The 25,310-nt window shown below is 34.2% G+C and overlaps 2 protein-coding genes across 6 annotated transcripts in view; one reads left to right on the top strand and one right to left on the bottom strand.

Annotated features, from left to right (window-relative positions):
- Positions 1–15,622, bottom strand: part of LOC129269173 (glutamine-rich protein 2-like) — a 39,829-nt gene extending 24,207 nt beyond the window's left edge. For all 4 annotated transcript variants that reach the window (XM_064105433.1, XM_064105434.1, XM_064105435.1 and 1 more), the window contains exons 1-7: positions 14,591–15,622; positions 9,843–9,968; positions 8,796–8,891; positions 4,849–4,989; positions 2,151–2,201; positions 1,007–1,186; positions 209–343 (exon numbers count right to left, since the gene is read on the bottom strand). In XM_064105433.1, the coding sequence (XP_063961503.1) occupies positions 209–343; positions 1,007–1,186; positions 2,151–2,201; positions 4,849–4,989; positions 8,796–8,891; positions 9,843–9,968; positions 14,591–15,139 (1,278 nt within the window). In that variant the 5' untranslated portion in view covers positions 15,140–15,622. The remainder of the gene's footprint in view (positions 1–208; positions 344–1,006; positions 1,187–2,150; positions 2,202–4,848; positions 4,990–8,795; positions 8,892–9,842; positions 9,969–14,590) is intronic.
- Positions 15,623–15,675: 53 nt separating this feature from the next.
- Positions 15,676–20,201, top strand: LOC129269899 (uncharacterized). 2 transcript variants are annotated; one of them, XM_054907355.2, is made up of 3 exons: positions 15,676–15,825; positions 16,924–17,497; positions 18,176–20,201. In XM_054907355.2, the coding sequence occupies exons 2-3, from the start codon at positions 16,975–16,977 to the stop codon at positions 18,391–18,393; spliced, it is 741 nt and encodes a 246-aa protein (XP_054763330.2). In that variant the 5' UTR covers positions 15,676–15,825; positions 16,924–16,974; the 3' UTR covers positions 18,394–20,201. The 2 variants fall into 2 exon arrangements, with proteins under 2 accessions (XP_054763330.2, XP_054763329.2); XM_054907354.2 differs by having other exon boundaries at positions 16,921–17,497.
- Positions 20,202–25,310: the final 5,109 nt, after the last annotated feature.

The following is a 25,310-nucleotide window of genomic DNA, read 5'->3' as shown; positions in this document are numbered from 1 at the left end:
ACAAGTTCCATCTAGACACAGATTTTATAACTAATTCAAAGGTCATAATGAATGTAAATGTTATGGCCTTCATATTGCTTTTTGCGAGATTATAGGTTTATAAATCCTTTGTGAGATGATAGCAGCATATTTTCAATAGCACTTTTAGCAAGCATAAATAGCTTGTATAATAAAAAAAAGTTGACAGTCCCTCAAGCAGTGTTCCTACCTTTGCTTTGCTGTCTCTAAGATGGTTCAGTCCTTCCTCTAATTCAGCCAGCTTATTAGCCAAGTCTCCTGGAACGTTTGATTGTGATAATAGGGCTTCAACTTCTGACATGTCAGCCTTCTTGGACATGAGGTCCTAGATTTTTAAGGAACAGCAATACAGTTATTTGAAGTTGATGTCGGTAAGAAAAATAAACATTATAGAAAAAAAAAAAATTCCATCTGTTGAAACTCAATTTTCATGTTTGGTGAATTAATTCCCTGACGATAAATGGTAAGTCTGCAAAGAAATGATGAGGAATTAGTAGCCTATATTAGGTGTAAATACCAGAAAAATTCTACTTTTTAAATGTACATTATTTAAAACATAGTCTTCACAAGTTTTTAAAAAGAGTGTTACTAAGTACTATCAATTTGATTTTCCTGTATTTAAAAAAAAGAGAGAGACAGAAGGGTGAAGCAAACAAAACTTGATTTCTTGCCAAAATAATGCCTTCGTATCAGGCAAAAAATATACATTTTTAAATTTTTTTGAGCTACATTTCACAACCTACTGCCTAAACTTGAAACACTGAATAAAAGTTATTAAACATTGAAGTGAATGGGGATTTACCAGGGCTCTTGTTGAGCATTTCGGGGCTAATAGCCCAAACCCCAATGTAAATTTTCCATGCATGGGATCAGAAGAAACCTAGAACATCCTATAAAACAAGGCTCCAAATTCTATTCAACAAAAAAAAAGGAACCAATAATTCTGAAACATACAATCATTTAGACAACCTTTTAAAGTTGAACTTACCTCAAGTATTTGGACCCTTCCTTCAAGGGAATCGTGTTTTCCGGTAAGTTCCCCGAGCTGTCTCAAGACCCTCTGGATCTCTTGGGTTGGGTGTAGAGAGGCAGAAGACACTGCTGAACGCATGGACCTACTTGATACTGGACGGGAGGGCGGTGGTGAAGGTGTGGGAGGAATGGGGGTCTGGAAAAAAAAGAAGCATGGACCTAATATGTTACCTTGGGGAAATACAAATTCAGGACACTGGAAATCATTTCTGAACATACACAGATCAATATGTATATTTTTAAAAATCAAGAACAACAAAAATTAAAGGAACTCAACATTACAGAATAATCAATTATCTTCCTTAGAACTTCTGTTTTAAGGATCATGACATTTCCACAATTTAAAAAAATGAAGCAAAAGGCCAATATTGACACAGTCAAAAGCCACTTTACTTTGACATGCCACATGGGACTCAACGTGGTGATAAGTAGTTAAAATGCCATTAATGGTTCTGCTGGGAGACTTAAGCAAACAGATAATTGGACGATGTTAGGGTGGCAGGGAGCTGAAAGGCACGATGGGATACTGGTTGCTAAGGGATACTACAGTATAATTACAGATAACAGTCATCTGTATGACATGTTGTTTGTTAAACTTTTGACAAAGGTAAAAGACAGAGGTTGACAAAATTTGTAATTACAGACATATTGTGCCAGTTTGTTAAGCGATAGCTTTTTAAAACTAGCACATTTTTACATTTGTGACCCTCCTTGCTCAAAACTGGCACCAGCCAGAATGAAATCTGCAGGTACATGTATTTCTTTTATCAAGTTTTAGAGACAGATTCATACATGGAGAAGGAAAAAAAATAGTCTGAGGTTGCGGTTCATCGAAGAATAAAATGTGCAAAGTTTGCAAAAAATTCTCGGTAGTTGTGGGAAAAGCTTGATGCTTGTGTATCTTACACTTGGTTGAATTCTATGACATCTTATTTTTAAAAGAGTAGGTTGAGGAAGATATACTCTATCAAACCATTTTTAAATTTCAATTTTTGAAGCCACAATGACTGTTGACCTTTTACAAATCCAATATTAAAAACATTTCTGGGGATGAGCAATAAAGTCACATTTTTGTAGAACACGAAGAGGAAAAAACTTACAGTGGTCTGAGCAGAGGCATGATTTAAAGGTGCTGTCTGGACTCTTGAGTGCTAGAAGAACAAAAACAATGTGATACACAAATAACTTGACACATTCAGCTACCCCATACAGCTCTACAAAATACACAAATATCTTCTTCGAAGAACAAAACGATGTGATAGAATAAAACCAGTTTCATCAGTATATGACTACAAAAATACTTTCTGTAAAATATGTGTACATGGTCTAAAAATCTTGGACAGTTCTTCTTTAACACAATACCATTCAAATACAGAGTGGTGGAAATAACGAGAAAGAAATGTCGCTATGCTATATGAGTGATGGGTTGCATATGCATTGAATATTTAGATCCTATACATGTGTATTCACATAAAATCATAGAACACACATCTATCTGGGGTACAGTGGCGTAACGTGACCCGGATGAGACAAAGCATTGGAGGGGCACTGTATTATTTGTGAACAATGCTGTGCCCCTCCAATGCTTTGTCTCCTCAGGGTCACGGTCCGCCACTGCTGGGGTATATATACACTGAACAGATTGCATCAATATGAAACATAATGCAAATTGCTATGCATGAGACTGCAGACTACTAGGCTGAGTAATAAAATAATATCACCAAAAATTTATCAATTTATTTCTAAGTACAGTATATTTGTTGAATATATTATCTTCTCTTTCCATGGAGGTTATAAAATGAAAAAAAAAAACAGAAATATGAAAATGTGCTATTGTTGTACAGCCAATCATTACAATGCCCAGTGTATCAAAAACCAAGAAAGGTCTTATGGACCATTCTACAGCCTGGCCTAATTATGATTTGGTAAAGGGTCAATTGATAAATTTTGAATATTTACATGTAGTACATGTACTAGAGTATAATCCAACTTTCAATCATTTTGCCTTAGGGCATACGCATTCATATAATATGAAATGGAAAAGTCACATGCACTTTTGTGGGATTCCTCAAAACTTGAAATAGGCTATAACAAAATGAAAAACCACAAATTTTACAATCTCAAAGCAATAATCAAATAGAGAAAAAGGATACACAAGTCAATTCAAATAAAGTAGTGAGGGATTTGTCATAATGACTGGCTCTGCAAATTTGTTTGAGAATATGTTTAGAAAAATGTGTTATTCTAATAAAAAAAAATAAACAGAAAAGGCAAACCATCCTACTAAATGTACCAGTAAGTTCTAAAGCAAATATGAAAAGCATGTTTAATTCCACATTGATCAAGAGAGGTTTTGTATGGGTCTTGTGGCACTGCCTCACAACACACACTTCAATTCAGCCCCCCGGTAGGCTTGATATTCAGACCATCCCAGAAGGAAAAACCAGTAAGACCAGTAAGAATTTTTACTGGTTTCCAGTAGAATTTTACTGGTTTCCAGTATATTTTTACTGGGCCAGTTGATTTTTAACTGGACCAGTAAAAATCAACTGCATGGAGCCCCCCCAGTTCCAACAATTGCATTCCAGTTGAAGCTCAATTAGTAATACCAGTTAAATTGTTTTTCATCAAACTGGTGTTTCTGGTCCAATAAATGGTTTCCAGTAGATTTATATTGGTTTCCAGTATATGTTTACTGGACCAGTTGATTTTTAACTGGACCAGTAAAAATCAACTAGACCAGTTCAAACAATTGCATTCCAAATGAAGTAAAGTAGTAATACCAGTTAAATTGTTATTCATCAAACTGGTGTTACTGGTCCAATAAATAATGACTTTATCTCGAGTCAAATCATTTGACGAATTATGGAAAATGAATCTTGCAATTCAGAGAAAGTTACTATCGTTATCATTGTTATCATCATTTTTTCTTATAATTATCATAATTATTATTATTATGATTATTATGATCATTGTTGTTATCATTCTTATTACTGTTATCATTGTTATCGATATTGTAATTATTGTTATTAATATTATCATAATTATCAAGTATTAACATTATCATTAAAATAATTATTTCCTTTAATTATGATTAAGATCAATGCAAGATATATTCCTCTGATATAGTCAACTGGTCTAAAGTAATTCATTGTTTGAAATTGAACTGGTCAAGACCAGTAATACCAGTTATTCTGATGATGCTGATCACGTGGTTTACCTCATTTGCATATTTCCTATTTTAAAAAGAAAAATCAGGATTTAGAATGGAATATCCTTGCAATGGCACTCATAGTTGTTTAAAAACTTTCCAAATAAGTGTGTGAACTACTTCACAATGAAAGTGTGTAATTTCATATATCACATTTAGAATAACAGCAGAAAGATTAATTTACTAACCATCTTTTCCATCACATTTCACTTACCATAGTATATAACAAACCAAATGCATGTAATAAAGAGATCCAGTAAGACCAGTTCGACCAGTTCGAGGATCAGTCAGATCAGTAGAAAATACCAGTAAAGACCAGCTTGAAGACCAGCTTGAAGACCAGTATGAAGACCAGTGAGACCAGTAACAACCACCAGAAATAAGACCAGTATAAAATTCCAGTAATTCAAGACCAGTTTAATTTTTAACTGGACCAGTATGACCAGTTAGACAAGTAAACCGATGTTCCAATTTCCAGAGTTACCAGTTAAAATTCTACTGGTCTTACTGGTCCAGTGGAACTGGTTTTTCCTTCTGGGATTTTGTTTTGACCATCCGAGGGCCTCGTTGCTGTAGGCTTTACTTACATCTGAAGGTACAGTTTGCATCGCTGAGTCTGAATGATCAATCGGTTCTCTATACGCTCCTTTCAGGGCTGCTTCAAAGTCAGGCCATGTCACGATCTCTTCCACTTGAGGCAACAATGCTAACTGGTTCCTTAGTTCCTCCTATTGAATATTCAACACAAAAGCATTTATTAGTAATCATTTCTATTATACTGCATTTTTCCCAATATAGGCTGTGTGACTATAGAACTACAAACTACCAAAAATGGGTTTTTAATGCTTTTCTGAATATAATTTAGTGATGGAGACCGACGTCTCTAATAAAAAGGAAAATCATTCCACTATTTTGAATGGATGGTCATGTTAATTTATTCTAAGAATTATCTTCTATTTCCTCAACAAAGAAATTGTACAATGCACAAAGATATAATTCAAATAATTACATAAAAGTATGACAGAAAAAAAAGGATGTTATCATCCATGGGCCGGGGCTCGCAAAATGTTATTAAAATTCAAAACCTTTGTGCAGAGGCATGCAAGCCCTCACCGAAAACCATTGATGATAAAAATTTACAATATTTGGACAATCATTTTTTTTCTAATATACAGAGAAGTATTTCCCATGCAGGTACATGTACTTCAAATGATGATAAAATAATGCGGTGTGCATGTTAGCTTGAGAGTGCAAATCTTTAGGAATAGATTTCTTTTAAAACAAAACATTGAATAATTCAAATCTGTGTATATGCTGTGTGTATACACAGTGTCGAAGGTTATCTCTCTATGACTCAAAAGGGAAATACAATTTGGAAGAATTGATCAGTCAGAACATGCATTCATTTGTCAAATATCAAAATCAAAATTGATAATTACATGTACGTGAGCTGTGCAAATAATTCCATATGCATAGCTATGGATCATTACAAAGGTCAATTTAGAATACGACTACCGGTACATGTAAATACATTTGTAAAGATTACCTTATCTGTGATTAAGCAAATCTATTGTGGACAAGATTTTTAAAAAGAAAAGCAGTGCTCGGATAATTACACATGATAGGTGAGAAAAGGCTTTGTAACTATCTATCAAGAATTTTCAAGATACATACTGTATAAATAAAAAGTCTGGAATTCTGAAACAAAACATCCATGTACAGTACAATGTACACAGACATTCCGCCCTTTCACATACAGGGTAAAAAAATTGTACGTTGAATGATTCTAGTGAAAAATAAGGCTAATGACGAATTTTTAGCACGTTTGAAACCAAGCTAAAATCATGAACGCTATTAAAATCACGAATTCAAATTCTACTCAGGAGGTGAATTCCAGTTTAAGTTTCACTCAATTAAAGTACAAATTTTCCGTGTGAAAGGTAGGATGATTCTGAAGATGAATTGCAATCATCATTACAATGATGATTCAAGATTCACATGTGAAAAGGCCCTTTGAGAAGTCAAATTCAATGAAGATTTAAACTTGTACATTAAAAGTCATGCACTGATATGGGTCATCTAAAGGTCTAATGAAAGTTGAAAATAACTTGTGCAGCACTGTTATATTAATACCTAGGGCCAAGGCTACTGTAAAGCGTACCTGACATTGTAATAAAATCTCTTATATTACTTTCAACAAGAAGCAATATCAAATAGTCTTTGTTGATAAACATTGACTTGTGTTCAAGCTATTTGTCTAGACTTCAAAAGCAACATGATACTTGAATACACACTTTCTGATAAATATTAACTTGTGAACAATGGTTATTGTCTGTTCAAAGGCAACATGATACTTTTGTGATTATGGACAAAGGTCCTTTTATTTTATGCAAAGATCCTTTCAGTTTTAAAGCTAAAATCAGCACCCCTGCATTCGAATTTCCAGCTGTTTATATTAGGAAACAAAAGACTGTGTGTTGTCTTGGATGAAATGACAGGTGTACATGACACGTTGCATAGGACAAGATAACATGACTTTCTAACAACAGTTAATACGGCTACATGTCGTAAATTTACCTAATGTAGGGAGATATCCCTAACGATATCCTAAACTATATGTTTTTCATTTGAACAGTTGATAAAAAAGAACAAAATGAAATATTTGTGAAATGTAACCAGAGAGTGAAGAGGTTGCTTAACCAGAAAATGAACTGAAAAGGTTGACTGTTGGTGGTTAAGATATGCTGTATACATGTATATTACAGTTATTCTCAACTTTTCCATAGCTATCAAAATGATAAAGTGCATCACATACAATGTAGAAATAAAGGTTTTCTAATTCAATTTAATTCAATTCTGATCATGTTCGTAACAAAACAGGTTTTCAGTACATGTCAATGCATGCAAATGGCAATGCTTAATGTAACATATCAAACTACTGTACACGCAGTCATTAATACATGCAGTCACAATCGCTCTACGGCGGCAGCACGGCGAGTCGAAAACAGCAGTGTCAACATTTATTTGTAATAGCTACATATAGATGGTTTGAATAAAAATTAATAAATCAGCTGTTTTCGACTCGCCGTACAGCCGCCGTAGAGCAAATATGACTGAGGTATAAAGCACTCACTTTCTGAACATCCGTCTCACTCTATAAATTAGGCAAAGTGATCATACATTAATAAAATACATGGCCATTTTGTAATGATATTGATATTCTCAGAGGAGCGTTTCATCAACATTTTTGTCCGACAAGTTGTTAGATTCTGACAACTTTCCTTGGTTCTGATTGGCTGAAAGGCACTGTTAACTAAATGTTGGATAAAACATCTGACAAATCCTTTCATGAAGTGCCCCCAGGTCACCCTAGCTTTTTAATGTACATGTACTTTTGTAAAAATCAGTGATGCATTATAATTAGGCCTTGGAGCTAAAGACTCGAGCCCCATGAGAATGGATTCCCTATATTAAGGTTTGAAATGTCATGGACACTACCTTTTTCAAGATCATGATTTCTGTTTTTCAATTGCAAGGATTAACTTGGTTTAATACTAATAATACCCCAAAATAAACAGTCATATGCATTCACCGAGTATCTCAAACTATATGAAATATTTCATAAAATTTAGGTTCAAGATATAAGAATCAATAAACATTGTTTTTAAGCACACTTGTAATTAATAACAAGTTATCTTTCAATGATCATAAAAGAGAAATCCTTGATTTTGAATGGCAGAGCAGCACATTGTAGTTGTATAAAAACAGTCGGGATTTATATTTAACAATATTTATGCAGGTTACAATTACACCAGGCTATTAAAAAACATCATATTTACAGGGGCTGCTTTTAATAACCCACTGCCTAATTCTGCAAAACATTGGTTAAGCTTTTATATTGCAGTGAATGGAGATATTCCAGGGGTTCTTTTAAAGTTTCCATGGATCTTTTGAGCATTTTGGGGGTGAAATCAACCCAAGCACTCCTGTTATTTTCCCCTGGTTTACAGTAAGGTTTCATGCTAAAATTAAACCAACAAAACCAACTCAAAACTAATCAAAGATTCCAAAAAGAAAGATCATTTGTTCACTCATCTTGTAAGTTATGGAACAGCCTTTCCTGAAGAACATGAAATTATTAACATCAAAATCTTTCAAACTACACCTAAAAACATTTCTGTTCAAAAATCACATATTTAAAAGTGGCTCGAACACTCTATGATGTGGATTTGGTGCAATACAAGTCCAATTTATTATCATTATTATTATTGATATCATTGATATTATTATTATCGTTATTTTCATTATTATTATTATCATCATTATTATTATTATCATCATCATCATATCATCATTATTATTATTATTACTATTATTATTATCATCATCATTATCATTATCATTATAACTATTATTATCATTATCATTGTTATTATTATCATTATCATTATTATTGTTGTTGTTATTATTATCATCATTATCATTATCATCATTAACAAATGAAATGACATATCTACATTAGATATCAACTTACTATGAGTTTGTTGAGATCATCAATTTTATCCTGTTGTCCTGATGAAGCTTCTAATGAGCTTAGTCTTGTTTCTACAGTCTTGTTGTATTTATTAATCTGTGAACAAAATGGCATAACAAAATTAGGGTCTGTATTAATTTGTTGCAAAAATGGTATTATAAGATAATAAATTAATAATAATAATACACAACATTTATAAAGCACTTTATATGTAGGTTTCAAGGCGCAAAGAACAAAGGATTGAAGGACAACTTAGTATAAGGCATTTACGAAGATAAAAAAACACTGAATATGAAAGTCAAAACATAATTACTAGAATAAGAAATTATCAGAAAATATGTGACTTACATACAAAGGGTCAATATGTAGAATGATTCAATTAATACTGATAATAAACTTCTCAAAAATAAGAAATACAATATGATTTACAATGCAAATCAAGTGAAGGATATTGTTAAATACAAATCAATATAGAAAAAATGGATGGGCTGGTTAATGAATAAGGGTTCAGTACATGTATATGCTGATAACTGCTGAAACTTACATGTAATATTGGCTCAAAATAAAAACTTTGTATAGTTCATTATTAATGATTAAACTGTAATAAATGTACTTTCTAACATGGTGCTTCAAAGAAATTCATAAAAAATGGTATTCACAGGAACACTTCATAGACTACATGTACTATAAAGGAAAAAAAATGGAAAAAGTAATAAATATATATTCCAAAAGAAAAATCTGGAGAGAAAGATGGAAAAAGGAATGAAGAAAAGCAAGAAAAATCAAAGAAAAATTAATAAGAAAGAAAGTAAAAAAAAGTGAAAGGGGCAAAACAGGATAGAAACAAAGATAGAATTAAAAAAAGAGATAGAAAGCAAAGAAGCAAAGAATGAAGAAAGACAAAAGAAGGGAGAGAAAAAGGGTAGACAATCTAGACACATAAAAAGAAAGAAATTAAAAAATAGGTCTTGAGAAAATCAGTCTGCTTTGTTGTTTTGTACATTTTGTATAGAATAGTTGGCATTTGGAAAAAACACTTCAACTTACCTTTTCAATATCACTGGCTAGGTTGGCGTGTTTGTCCTGTAGATTGGACAGATTTTTGGTGTGGTCTTGTAATTGCCGATTCATATTAGATAATTCTCTCATTATATCTTCCACCATACTCATAAGCTGTAAAAAGAAATAAAAAGGAACAAGAAAAAAAAATATTTGAGTAAAAACTAATCATGGAGATACATTGTAAATCTATATCAATAAACAAAATCTTCACATGAAGTAGTATGTAAAACAAAATAGAAAAGAAAACTGTATTCTTGACTGTATGGTGTATGTGGTGAAAACATTCTTCATAACCTTTAGAATATGTTATCATCTTTAATGTTAATTGTAGACTAGTTGATTGGAAACAAAAACCATTTTACTCACTTTAAAGGACAAGTCCACCCCAGCAAAAAGTTGACTTGAATAAAAAGAGAACACCAACAAGCATAACACTGAAAATTTCATCAAAATCAGATGTAAAATAAGAAAGTTATGACATTTTTAAGTTTCACTAAATTTCACAACAGTTATAAATATGCATATCCCGGTTGGTATGCAAGTGAGGGAACTGATGACATCCCTCACTATTTTTTATTAATTTTATTATATCAAATATTCTAATTTCTCCTCATTGTTCTGTAAAACAAAGTTTTATTTCTCCCTGAACTTTCAAAGCAAAATATCGAGAAGGCAGAGGATTTTTGTGACGTGCTATCTGTTTGAACAACTGACATATACTATATATTGTGTGTGGAACCCATATTTATGGAACCCACCCCCTTCTTAATTCAACTTTAACATTTTTATGGTTCATTCAAGTTGGTCCTTGTTGTCAAATCTGTAAAAATTGAAATATTGTATTCATAATTCAAACAATAAAAAACAAAAGAAATAGTGAGTGAGGGATATCACTGATTCTCTCATTTGCATGTGACTAAATTGTGCATATAACTATTTTGTGAAAAATAAGCAAAACATTAAAATGTCATAACTTTCTTATTTTACATCCGATTTTGATGAAATTTTCAACATTATGCTTGTCTGATTTTTCTCTATTGATTCAAATCAACATTTTCCTGAGCTGGACTTGACTTTTGAATATACTCTGTATAAATAATTCACTATAGTTCAGAGAAAGAAGCAAATATCATTCTTCCACAATCAATTGCCACTTCAAACTATGATACAGATTAAAATATTTTCTGTTTAAATAAAACAAATTAGAACTACAGTGGCAGAATATATGTAATAATAATGAAATGATTGACAGTCGCATAAAACCTAAAAAAATGACACCGTGTTCAAAATACATACTGTCAATGTATATTGACAGCATTAATATTTTCACCCTTTATTCTCCGATGCTACAAGTACATATGTAAGTACCTGAACGACGTATACATCTCATGTTTCCATGGTAACAAACTGACTGCGCAAGACTCCCCGTTGTTCATCAGCATCCATAATTGATTACGATTTAGATTATAATTTTTCATTATCAAGTCAAGCATGCAAAATTATTAAGGGACTTTGCAGACTTTTTGTTTCCATTTTACCCTTTCCTTGTAGCCATTGTTATTGTTGTTTGAGAAGGAATCCATTTGCCTACCAGCAAAGTCCTTTGTTAAGTGATTGACATACAGTATAGCCTTGGGCAAAAAGTGTCTGCTCCTAGTGTTATATGACATTACTTGGTATTGTAATCCACTTTGTATTCATGTCCTTTCATATTGATTAGCATATTGAATGGGCATTGTCTGACAGCTTGTGAGGGGTGCTAAGGGTCACATATGTTCGGTTTGTCACAGAAAAATAAACCACAAGTATTAATGTCCATCAATAACTTGATGATGACACACATGTACATGTCTGTACTTCATGGAGATAATAAGTAGTGAATTATAAACTTGACCTTTCTTAATTATGAAAAGTATAAATTTATATTTCACCTCAAAAAGAAATAAAAGGGATAATCTTCCCATTTGGTATAAAGACCTTACAATAACAGACTACAGACCCACAATTACCATAGATGTACATGTACAGTGGTCATTGCTATTCGTCCAATTACAAACTCGTCTACTATCATTTGGTCTACCATCAGTTCGCCCACTATCCACACGGTTTAATTGCCATTTCATCTAATGACCAGTTGGTCCAATAGCCATTTAGTCCATATACCAAATTGGACTAAGTGTTAATTGGGCAAAATGAATTATAAGAAAGTGGGCATTAGACCAACATACATGTAGACGAAGTGATTATTGGACCAAATGACTGTCATTCGGTCCAATAATCACTTTGTCTATGTTGGTCTAATGCCCACTTGACTGCTAGACGAAATGTTGATGGACGGAATGGCATTAGACTTAAAATGAAGGTAGACTATGTGATGAGTGGACAAGTTGGCAATAAACAAATCGGCAGTTTACTGTACAATGATATCTGACTAAAATTATTAAGATTCATTGTTAATGAAATATTATTAAACTCATCAAATTCATTATTAAATATCAGCCTTTAAGCTTTTCTTACATGTATATGTACATGAAATTTTAGAAATATAAATAAATAAGGATTCTCAGTGCAAAACAACACCAATTAATGAGAACATAAAATAATTTTGTATGACTGTGTAGGTACATTCAAATACTATTCAAGACTTTTTCACTAAAATTTCAGCAGAACCCCCAGATAAAAAATAGTAACAAATAATAAATAAATTACTAATAAATAAATAAATAATGAGATAATAACAATTATAAAAATACTAAATAAATGACCCACCCGACATATTTCAACAAAATATTGCTTCATGCGGGAAGACTGCTCAGACCTCAGTAATTCTGAAAATTTCATCATGTGTAGGCTATAAAATCTATGCTCGAGATACTGATGTCACTGCAATGACATCTATTATTTACTCTCTGATGTCAAGGTAATATCACAACTGTTGGAATTCCAATAAAGAGAGAGCAGGTGCAATCTTAGGCAGTTGCTGTTTTTTTAAAGCACTTATACAATACACAAAGAAACTAGAATGGAAAAGGTGAAGAGTGGAATGCCCTTAGTCTGCTTTTGATGAATCCAAACTTGTAAAAAAAAAGAAAAAAGTATAGACCTACATGTACAGTGTATAATCTGTAATTATTTTACAAATCCAAAATCAGTCAGAAATTGAAATGACTAGATTCTCATTCACATGCAGTAGACCTATATACTAATCTGAAGATTGTATCCAGCATAACCATCCAAAGTTGTAATTCATTCACATCGAGGGCACTGGTGGATCCAGGGGGAGGGCACATCCGGCTGTGCCCCCCGCTTTGGAAATCACAATATGTTTTTAAGGAATATGCCGCTCATAAATGAGGACCTTTTTTTCTCTTCCTTTTCAAATTTTTCTCGGGGAAAATGTGCCCCTCCCCCTTTTTGAAAATCTTGGATCCGTCCCTGATCAAGGGTATTATAGTTGGAAGGAAATGGTTGGAGGGAACAATATTTACTTTTGCAATGTTGCATTATTACCTTATGAAATCAAGAAGAAATAGAATTTCTAGGAATAAAAATAGAACTAATTTCATATTTAAATAGCTTTCTGTCATATGAGTAAGAATTAAGAGATAGAGATCATTTTAACATGAAAGTTCAAGAGTTTGATTTTAAAGGGAAAATCACCTTTCTCATACATACCAGTACAAGGGTTAAAAAGTACAAAGGTTTCTTTGCTCATGTGTCCGGACATCCACCCCTTCCTATTTGATAACTAGATTGGATGTATTTTCTTTCAATCCTTAGTACTTAGTGAAAAATTACCAATGAAGGTGTTCAAGCTTTCCATTATAATTATGTACTATGGAATGTCAGAGATGATCCTGATTTTCCATAGTGATATCAATTACCAGTACAAATGAAAGTTGAATTTATTGTATAAAAATGTAAGAATAAAACAAACTGGAACTTAGGCTTTTTTTCTCAGAACATACAGTTGTGCTCAAAAGTTAGTGAGCCCCACCTTGAAAATGCACTCCTTCATGCCGAGTGTTGAATGGAGACAATTACACTACAATGTTCGGCGAGCCCAGAGAAACAAACTTTATTGAATGTAATAATTCATCACCTGACTTCTCAATTAAATATTTAAAACATGACAGAACTTAAACACATGAAATATGTTCGTTTTCTGGTGGAGTTCACTAACTTTCTAGCACCACTGTACGCTTCAAAAAGAAAACAATAGGGTATCGGCTCAAGGTGGTCTTCACTAATACTGGCGATGCCCACAATCAGAGTTGATTATTACCATACCAATCAATAATAGTTTGAGAATGCAATGCAAAAAGATATATATTTCAAACATTGTTTTACAAAAAAGAATTATGTGTTACCCTACCGTACAGTAATAATCCACAGGTCTTCCAATCCTGGCAAGAATTTCATCAGATTATAATTAATGTAGTCAAACTACAACTGCTGTCAAAGCTCTGGCTGATCATAGTCTTCTACATACATTTCGACCTACAAATACTAAATACAAGTATGAACTACATGTAGATCTACAGTGCATATATTATTAAATCTAATGTTAGACTTAAGTGTTTTTGTTACAAGTTTACCAAGCTTTAAATTTGTTAACAGAAAAACTCTTTATTCTCTCAAAGACCCCCTGTGAAAATGGAAAGAAAAATTGTTGAACTGCAAAGGGATCTCTGAGTTAGCTTGAAGACCCCAAAAAATTTCTACCGATCTACCTTTGAAACACCTTCTTCATTTGCTGCAGCCGTCTTCTGACATTGCATCAGTTGCCACATGTCTGAAACAGGAGTCTTCTTCGTTCCATCATCGCTGCTTCCTGATCTTGACATCAAACTCTGATTTGATGGCAAGGCATTCAGTGCACTCAACTGTCCCTCAATCTTTGACATTTTTTGTTCAATATCCTGAATAACTTTGTCTTTGCTGGGCACAGTTCCGTCTCTGGATGAATCCGCAATGGCGATGCTCTTGCTCTTGTCAATGTCAGTAAAATTGGTTTCCAATCGCCCGGTGCCCGTGCCCGTGGAAGGCCTTGTCGGAGTTGTCCCATCATGTTCTCTTGCTTTGCCTTTAGATTGAGCATCCCTCACTTCATTTATTTCTTTTTTATCTCCTTCATTTAATTCCAAGTTAACACTAGTCACTCCCAGTTTGCTTACAATTGCAGCAAGAAGCACTCGCAAACCTTTGTAATTCACGACTTCGGGTGTTCCCAGCGACAAATCAATCAATTCTGCAAAATTTATTTCAGTCATGGTCGCCATTTTTGCACTTGAATAGTTGTTGATTTCTTCTCAGTAGAGATATAACATCGCAGATGCAATCTAGTTTGTTGTTAACAGTTGTTGATGGAGAGGAACGAATCCGCGGAAAAAGCAGCTGAAATCCAAGTAAGCAACGGTGACCTTGTTGAAATCATGCCCAGCGCTCCCCGCGAGTGAAGGTCTCTTGCTGTGCTGTCGCAGCTACGCTCCCAGAGATCGTGTAACTGGCATCTCCCCATGCTTTGCTTACCACACGTATTGAGCGAATGCTTGGCAACGCCAAATCACAACGTTGTAACATACATCTACACTGAAGAAAATAAGTTCTAAATTACCCCAGAGTATAGTTCAACAAACGTCTTTTTACCCTATTTTTCAAACTATATACAGTAATCATAAAGGAATAGAATTACTTTCAAAAGAGATTACTAACGAAATCATCACCATTTTATATCTGTATACAATAGCCTAATCACATTCTTTACCCATTCAATAACCGTCCGCCAGTTTCAGGTCAAAGGTTATATTTACATCCTATTGTAAATACACGTGCTAGCGCTAGTACAGTATTACCCGTATTACCACTTCCCAGTACCCACCGCGCCAACGTATTGCGGAAATTTCACTTTGAAAGAATATTGTTGGTGATGTAAGGACTTCAATCGTTTTTGCCGATTTCATTTCAGGTGAGTGTAAATCTGACTGCTATGGCTTTGTGAGGCGGCTGCAATTCAGTGGCAAAACATTGTTTGTTGCAAGCACTGTCCGCGAGCTCGAGGACGAGGCTGGGGGCGGGGTGGGTGCGAGGGTGTGATCTTGATGAGGACCCAGCCGTGTCGGCGGGGCGGGCATGCTCGGATCTGCTGCTAGCTGCAGCTGGCTCCTGCGCGCAGGGCGCTGTTACAGTTTAGCTGTGAACAGGTATAATCTGTAGAATATCTGTAATTTACTAATTTAATTTCTTTTTTTGCATTTATTCTACAGTTGCAGTTATCATGTAGGATAAATGTACAAACATAAATATTATCAATTTCATATTGTGACAAAATTGTCACAGATTATATCCATCCATGATGACAATTTCAATTTAAGTTAAACATGTTAAAGGGGAATCCAACCTATAATAAACTATGTTTGGAATGAGGAAAATGAGAGGAACACCAAGAATATGTGTGATGCCTCGTTCTAACAGTATCCATGCTCTCAATCAATTTTTTTAATGACTATTGGATTGTAAAGTTACTCAGAAAAATTAGATCCGTAGAAGTAAGAAATATGTAAAAATTATAAATGCATAGATAATAGATTGTGACAGGTTGCAAGTAAAACTCTTCCATTTGTCATGTTATTAATAATCAGGATTTGAAGTTGCATTGGAACCCCTTTTCCTGAAGACCATAATAACAAGCATGTTGCAGGTCATTATGTAAGAACATTTTTCTGATGTCTGAATATAAGATTCTGTAATTTTAAGGAAACAAACTACATTTTTACAAACTTCGTATTAATTTTGTGTATTGAAGCATGTGGACTTGATCTACATGTATACCCTGCATTAATGACATCACATACGTCGCCATTTTTCTTCTAAAGTATAGCTATTTCTGATTTTAGAACTTTAAAAAGATAAAATTCATAACTGCCTTATTTTTTTTTCAAATTTTTCAAATTTTTCTGTAGTCAACAGTTTAAATTTTATCAAACATTACGTATTGATCTTCAATTCTAAGTAATTCTCAAGTAAGTCTCCTTGATTCATCTTGTATTTTTGTTGTTATCAGCAGAACATCCCCATCTCTGTCTCAAAACGCTGGTTCTATGAAAAACAAGATTAGATGCAGGGTGAAAGCTACATTACCATGGTAACTGTTAAACAAGTGCTGGGTCTCACTCTGGTCGTGGGATTAGCCTCAGAGGTCGTCTATTACATTTGGAGACGCAGGCTGGTGTCCAGGCTTGGCACTTACTTCATCAGCAAGTTCAGTGATTCCCAGACCGAAGCGATTGACACCACCGCCACCCCTGCAGAGGATTCAAAGACCTTCAAAGATCCTCACATCTACAAGGTCCTCATATTCCCTGACAGGGTTAGGGCATGCAAGCCTCACTTCTGGGGAGACGGGTGCCGGGTTGAGAGGTGCTGGTTCTCCCATGATGACAATAACTCCATGTACCAGTTCCTGTCCCACATTCGTTCGGCGGAGACGACCCTGGACGTGTGCGTCTATGTCATGACCGATGCAGAGCTTGTCAATTTTGTGATCAGCATGAAAGGAAGGGGTGTTCTTGTGAGGGTCATCACCAATCAGGAAGCTCAGAATTACACAGGCACTCAAGTCGGCAAATTAAGATCCAGAGGTACATTTGCATTCCTGTGGGGGGGGGGGGTTTAAAAAGAATATTTTTAATATAGGTGTCCTTATTTATCAGCAGATTTATCCATGTGGCTTTATGAATTTGAATGCAATTTCTACTTACATGCTAATAAGACTTATTATGTTTAGCAGTTTGAATGAAAATTTGGCCATGATGTTCATCAAAGTGTTAAGTTGTATAATGATGATTCTAAAATTTTACACTGAGACAATTATGAAAATCATGAAATAACATGTATTGATTCATGAATATGTGGAGTGTTGTGGCCCAGTGGATTAGTCTCAGGACTTTGAAACAGAGGATCGTGGGTTTGATCCCAGTCATGGCATAATTTCCTTAGGAAGAAATTGATCCAAACTGTACTGCACTTGACCCAGGTGAGGTAAATGGGTATCCGATGGTATTAATTCCTTGAATGTACATGTACATGAAGTGGAAGCTTGAGCTTAAGTCGGGATAATAGTAGTTGTGCTTTCTGAAAAAAATTGATGTATGACACAAGCTATTATATTATTATTATTTAGATTGTTGCAGCTTTGAATTCACTAATCTGTACTGTTGAAACATACTGAAGGTCTACAAAATCAACCCAAACCTTTTTATCTCTATGGGTTGAAAATATTTTACAGAATGATATTTCTACAATATTTTCCTCCTCAGGGATACAAGTGAGAACAAACATCAACTACCTCATGCATCACAAGTTTGTAGTGGTGGACAGAAAGAAGGTCATCACCGGATCCTTTAACTGGACGAGCCATGCGACCACAGCCAACAACGAGAACATGATCATCACAGACAATCCGCAGATAGTTGATCCATACGTTCAAGAGTTTGATAGGCTGTGGAAGATGTTTGATCCTGCTCTGCAGAGCTAGTTGGTGCTGACATGGACCCTTTTCACACTGCAGCTGTTGGAATCCTAGGAATGTACATTTCTGGACTATTAATGCAAATATGTTTGCATTAATAGGTTTTATAAAATAGGTTTATGGGGTGTTTTTATGCTTATGTTTTGGGAATGTCATGGGTCTTCTGTATTGATTATGCAAATTGTCACTGCAGAGCGCAAGTAACTCTTTGATGAAAGTACATATGGAGACATATAAAATGTAATAGTCTTCCATTTGACACAATGATATGGCATTATATTTTTAGAAATCACAAAGTCCCTGCAGTGTTATATAAAATATCATTGCTACATATGAAAGAAAAATGATAATCCTGTACTAATTGTTGATGACTGATTATATGAATAAGTATAAGAAAATGTGGTAGTAGAGTGTAGGCTACCCGTATGCAGGGATATTGTACATCCAGTATTCTTCTTTTTCCATTGAAATGGATGAAACCCATTTAACACTGTCAGAATATTTTGCATTTACCTGTTCAAAAGCTATGTTCTTGTTGAATGTTTCTTCTCTGTTTGGGTTTCCCCCAAGTTTCAAAGAATCAATCCAACTCTCAAACCAAGCAAAACAAGTAAAATCTCAGTAATTAGTTCATGGAGTGAACACTAGTGGAAAATGGGGTCATTAATCTGAAAAAAACCAATACAAATTATCCAATTGTATTCTTCTTTAATACAGCTATTTTTTTAGTAAAGATGATGGTGTTAAAAAGTGTTAACAGACATCTAAACATTTGGCATGCCTAAAATATGAAATTATGCAAAGTCAATAAGCCATACTGAAGAATGTTGTCAGTGATGATTTTTTTTTTCAAAACAAAGCTGGTAGGATAAACAAGTACAAAATATATTTTTACCTTTACCAGATATTTTTTTTTTTGGGGGGGGATAAAAAAACCTCAGTGAGCTTGACTTCAAATAGATGAAAGATATGTGCACTCATGTCTGCTGCGCGCACATGTGTGTGTGTGTGTAAACTGTGAATATGATGCAACTAAAGAACAGTGTACATACATAAATTTGTATGTACATTGTACTGTACATGCTGGGTTCATCGTACAGTGACACGTTATGATGCAAATATTTTATCAGGTTGATAAAGATATTTGAATTTAACCTGGTTTTGTTCTTTCATTTATGTTGCGAAGAAATAAGCTATGATATTCTATATGCCAGTATTTTATAATGGGATCACTTGTGCATAGTTTTGGATCCATGCAACATTCAAGCAGTTTTTTTTTAATGTTGCAAATGTATTTGATTCCTTTATTTTGTCAGTCATGGAATATTTACAATTTCGCATGGCTGAAACATTAATATGTACACCCTTTATTCACATGCAGTTTCTGAAATATGTTACCACTACCAGTGATAGAGCTCTGACTTACGTTGTTGTTGTTTGTTTTTACCAGGCATATTTGATTGCTTCAGATAAATCTGATACCTGTGGAATAGCCATTACAGTCATTCCACTTCTATAATCATACCAGTTATTCAAACTTCATTTGTGTAACAGCCCCTCTTTAATAATGAAAGTGAATTAAGTGATGCATTTAAAGGGGTGATATACCATTATTTAATTGTGATTTGCAGAGGAACAACTCAGAATATTAATGAATAATTACAAGTGTTTGTTGGAATTGTAATTTACTTATATGTTACGTTATTTGCCAAAATGCCAAGTTAATGTGTGCTTTGATTATTGTGTTATTTTGTACAATATATGAATTTGTAAGCTTTACATATTTTATTATTATTAAAAAAATAAACTTAGAAGTCTGTTTGTTTATTCTGTAACCTGTCAGAATATCAGAATTCCTTATCACTGTTGATACAAACATTACCAGTAGCAAACTTTTTGCAATATCAATCCACGTAAACACTGTCATCATTACATATCCAAAGAACATTCAAATCGATAGATGATACATGTAGGTCATTTCCAATTGCCCCCCAAAATATGTTTATGCATTACCTGATAAATTTCAACAGTGCCCTTCTATAAGTGCGCTCAAGAAGATGCTCATATCTCATTTGTTTTTATATATATTGCAAGTTGTATTTCATTTCATGTAGTTTTATTTTTAGTTTTTTCCCATTGTTGTATTTGTTTTTGTCATTTGTATAGCTCTTGTAACTTGAAAAAGTGTTTTATAAAAAGTAATTATTATTACCATCATTTGAGATAACCGAAAGCACAATTGTAAAAAAATATCAAATTATTCCCTGAAGATTATTTTAATGTCGTTCTTTCAGATTTTTTCAACCATTTTGTGAAAAACACCATTCTCCATAAGATTATACTCCCCCATATTTCTCATCTTTCACCAAGTATACTTTCATTTAATTCTCTTAGCATTATGAGTACATTACATAATAATGCAGAAAACAACAAATTAGCAATATATTCCATCTGATTTATTCTCCTTTATTTTTACATATATATCAAAGACCAATAATCTGAACACTAATATGTAGGTCATATTAATGACCATGTACACATAATATCACACAAAATTCCATTTCTGGATACTGATGCATAAAACATTACTAATAGTTATATTAGTTATTGATAATCCAGTTCACAGTTAGCGCATTGTCAGCTTTTCTCAAATGACTTTTTCCATATTTCATTACAACAATGAGCAATGAAGATGCTAAGCTTCCTAGACATAGCATCCTGTGGCATTCAAATTCCTTTAAAGACCAGGGGCCCGTAACACAAAGCTTAGCAATGATCGTAGAATAGTTTTCTACGAATGATTCCATTGACTACAATGTACAATCAATGGTGAGAATCAAGCGTACGATTAATCGCTAACCTTTGTGTTACAGAACCCCAGTGACTAGAATAGTACGTCTCAGTGACCAAGTTTGGAAATTGGGGTAACGGCCGCTTCTGGCACATTGTTATTTGGGCTACTGTCAAACACCAATGATTGTGAACACTGTTACTCTTAAGCGGATGCAATGAACAAGAATGTTTTAAAACGAATATGTGAATAACTATCAAATCACAAATGCTTGTGTCGGCGAATTTGAAATGCATCTTGATGGTATATCTCGAATGATCTTTTACTGCTCATGCACAGTTACAACTGTGAAAGGCTTATTTGGTAACAGGCACAGTTACCAAGTATTAATGGAATGGTACTCAGTCATCCAGGTAATATTTCAAGAGAAAATGTCATTACATTTGACAATTATGATGTTACAAAATGACCTTTGATGTTTGATAAGGATTTTTTCTGAAACATTTAGAGACAAATTATTGGTAACAAAACAAACTCACAAATACGAGCACAATCAGATTCAAACGGCAAGACATCCTGATAAATATTTATATTTCTTAAAAGGAAATTATTGTTCTTGAAAAACAGTATCCATGCAAATGTAATCATTGCTATGGTGCTCTGATATGCAATTATACACTGATGGAATTCTTCTGTAACTTGGAATGAAATTGCATGCAGTTGCAATCATTTGTCTTTGATAGCATACTCCGACTAGTTTGCACGCAAACCTAACTCAGTGGATGAAATAAATTCTCCTTATCGCATACATGTATAGCCGTTACTCCGTGATATCAATATCCAGGGTAATTTTGTTGGGACACGCACTTCCTGGTAGTATTTAGCTCAGCAGGGCTCCGTCTTACAAAGAGTGACGATCGATCCAATCAATCTCAACTGTATGGAAATCCATTCATACCATGATTTTTATACAGGAAATTTATCTTCAAGAGAATGATGAATGAATGAATATATACATATCTAGAAAAAATTTTGAACAAATTAACATATTGAACAAATTTGCATTTTGGATGTTGACATTGCTGGCCGTCCATAGTTGTGGTTGATCGGATCAATCGCAACTCTTTGTAAGACAGGTGCCCTGATGATCAACGCTACCATTTACAGCTAGGAACCTGAGCTGATTGTGAAAATTTCAATTTCAGTGTTTGTTTCCACAATTATGGATCGTTTCAACGGTTGATAGTTCAAGAACTGAAAGGATTTTTCAACAGTCGTGTGTTCCGAATGCACAAAAACGCTTATCAGCTGTTTGAATGGAAAGTACCCCCTCACTACACATCCAGGTACCTCAAAGACTTTTCAGAGGACACCCTCTTCAACACCAATGGTTGATATTGCGGAGTATAAGCTATACGCGATAAGGAGAATCACAACCTGCATTATGAATTTTAAGTTGGCATTCGGTCTTGGAATATTCCATCGATTTAATCGATTCTTGATACCTTGCAAGAACAGAACACTTTTGGATACACACTGATCGTAACACCATTGCCATACATGATTGCATACCGTAATCTGTAATCATCCCAAAAGAAATCTCAGCAAACATAACAATGAATACAAAAAATATAAATTATATACCGGTACAAACGTTACATACATACAAAAACAAGTTTAAAGATTAGAGTTGTATATATTTATACTTGGTAAAGATAAATGATATGCATCATGTTGTGCATTAAGTCTAGTGCCCCCCCCCCCCCCCCCCGCCTCAAAAAAATTAATAATAATAAAAACAATATAATAATAAATCACAATGTACATTGTATACCCATGACACATAAGATTTATTGATGAATCTTTTGCACCTATCGAAATTTAGCCAAAGCCAAAGTTAAACTTTCTGCCAATTATCCATAAAACAGAAGTTACGCCATGTGTCAAGCGAATCAGAGCACGTTCAGAGGTACACCATTATTAAAAAAGAATTCATTTGAAAGACTTGTATACTGTACACACATTCGACCACAACAGGCTATGCCAGTGACTTTCTTAATCTGGGGCCTGTCTTACAAAGAATTATGATGGATTAAATTCAAACCCAAACTGCGATCGATCAAAGTTTTGTAGTTAAGAGATAGGAATTTTAGATTGATCACATCTCTTTTTGAGATGGGACTCAGGGGGGGTTGTAACATAAGAGATGCAATTGATATTAACAATCAATTATAACTTTTGTACAAACCCTTAATTGGTTGAACAAAATAATTTTTCGAATTTTTTTTTGACATGTTAACATGTAGCCTGATAAAACATATCATAAGCCTTAAACCTGATACAGATGTGATATGTATAAAACTACAGGTAGGAGTGCAATTTCAGGCTATATTGCACAATATCATGAACAATCATTATAGATTAATGAATGGTCTTTACGTATGAGACCAGAAATATTTAGCTTCTTAAGGCAATATTACACTCATCCATGATACGCAGCATTGCATTCATCAATGATATGTGCAATATTCCTTAACTCCTGGAATATTTTTGGTTTCCTATTCTAAGCCATCCAATATAATATTCCTTCAATCTCTCTCATGATACATACAGCGGTACCAAAATACAATCCACCTACTTTGACATGCAACCGATAGATAAAAATTTATAACACATTGGAACCATGTGCATTGTTCCAACTCCTTATTTTATCATTCAAGAGGCTGTTTCATGAAACCCTTTGTAAATTGCACACAAATCTACATACATCATTAAACTTTATGCATGACTTTACAACTGGTGATGGAATGTCTCATCGGCATTTCGTTGTGTCAGTGCAAGAACGCCCTTAACACCACACTTTTGGGCATCGCATGTTATGGTAAGAGTGTTCTTGCACCAACACAAGATCTGTCCTCTGACAAGAAGTCAGACCTGACAACTATCCTTGATTCTGGCTGGCCGATGGGTACTGTTCCTATGCTGGATAAATCTGGCGGGTGTTTCATAAAGCTGGAACATGTTCTTAGGTCATAAATCTCTTACATAGGGATATCACATAGCACAAGAAAGGATCACCAGTCATGCGTAAAGTCATTCGTATCTTACGAACCGCTTTACAAAACACCCACCAGGACTTGTTTGAAACAGATGCCACTTAGAAATGATAAAATGAGTCTGAAAATCATCGAGAATGAGCCATTTCATGCATGGAAAATGCGCATGGTATCACTGAAAATAAGTTGATATAGTCTGAATTCAGAATATTATCTGAAAATTGGCATATCTGCTGATATAACGTCTGACAAGTGCTTAACACCATATTTTCATACATCGCATGCGTGCAAAAACGCTCTTGGCAGCGCAAAAGTGCATTGCGTAAGGGCATATCTGCTCTGATGTGGTGCGCGAAAACGTTTTGCTAAGGGCATTCTTGCACTGACACAACAAAATGTCTTTTGACCCTTTATTACAATCAGACAACGCTACGAGTTGCAATCAGATGCTTCGTATTATAGAGGGGAAAAACCATTCTAACAAGAATGTATTTCATCCTTGAGCATCTGATGGAAATCATGATTGTACGCCAAAGAACTGGGGAGCCTTTCAAGAAACAAATAGTGATTTTCACTGACAACTGTTATAAGCTACTGAAATCCTTGCATCTGATTGGCTCAGAACAAATTAGTTGGTGAAAATCACTATTTGCTTTATGAAACGTGTTATCAAGTCACGGTAGAGTCATACATAACTTACAAAGGTATCATGAAGCGTTACATGTATATGACACCTAGTAAATAGATCCTTGTCATTTGATTGGTTGTTTGATGTTGATCATTCAGCCCATTTACAATGACGTCATCAACCATGCAATTTTGGATCCATTCATCGTGCAATTTTGGATCCATGCGATTTTGTCCATTGCACGAGCGCACCAAGACCCCAGGCACCACAAGTAAAAACACTTGTGTTTGCAGCGTGCGTGTATTATGTACGCGACAATCAACAGACCGAGCTCGCACTGCATGGGCATAATTTATTTTGCATCAAAATTCATAAATTTCAAATGACAAGGATCTATTTTTAGGTGTCATGTAAACCAAATAATGAATGTACTTCATTCGTGCAATGG

This window comes from Lytechinus pictus, chromosome 10 (assembly GCF_037042905.1).
Source record: "Lytechinus pictus isolate F3 Inbred chromosome 10, Lp3.0, whole genome shotgun sequence".
Taxonomy (NCBI): Eukaryota; Metazoa; Echinodermata; class Echinoidea; order Temnopleuroida; family Toxopneustidae; genus Lytechinus; species Lytechinus pictus.
The sequence above is the reverse complement of the archived record's forward strand: the minus strand, read 5'-3'. Positions and strand labels throughout refer to the sequence as shown.

Coding starts and splice junctions, on each gene's coding strand:
- LOC129269899 (XM_054907355.2), top strand. CDS start 16,975: ATGCAGGGTGAAAGCTACATTACCATGGTAACTGTTAAACAAGTGCTG. Junction 17,498..18,175: donor CGGCAAATTAAGATCCAGAG/GTACATTTGCAT, acceptor TTTCCTCCTCAG/GGATACAAGTGAGAACAAAC.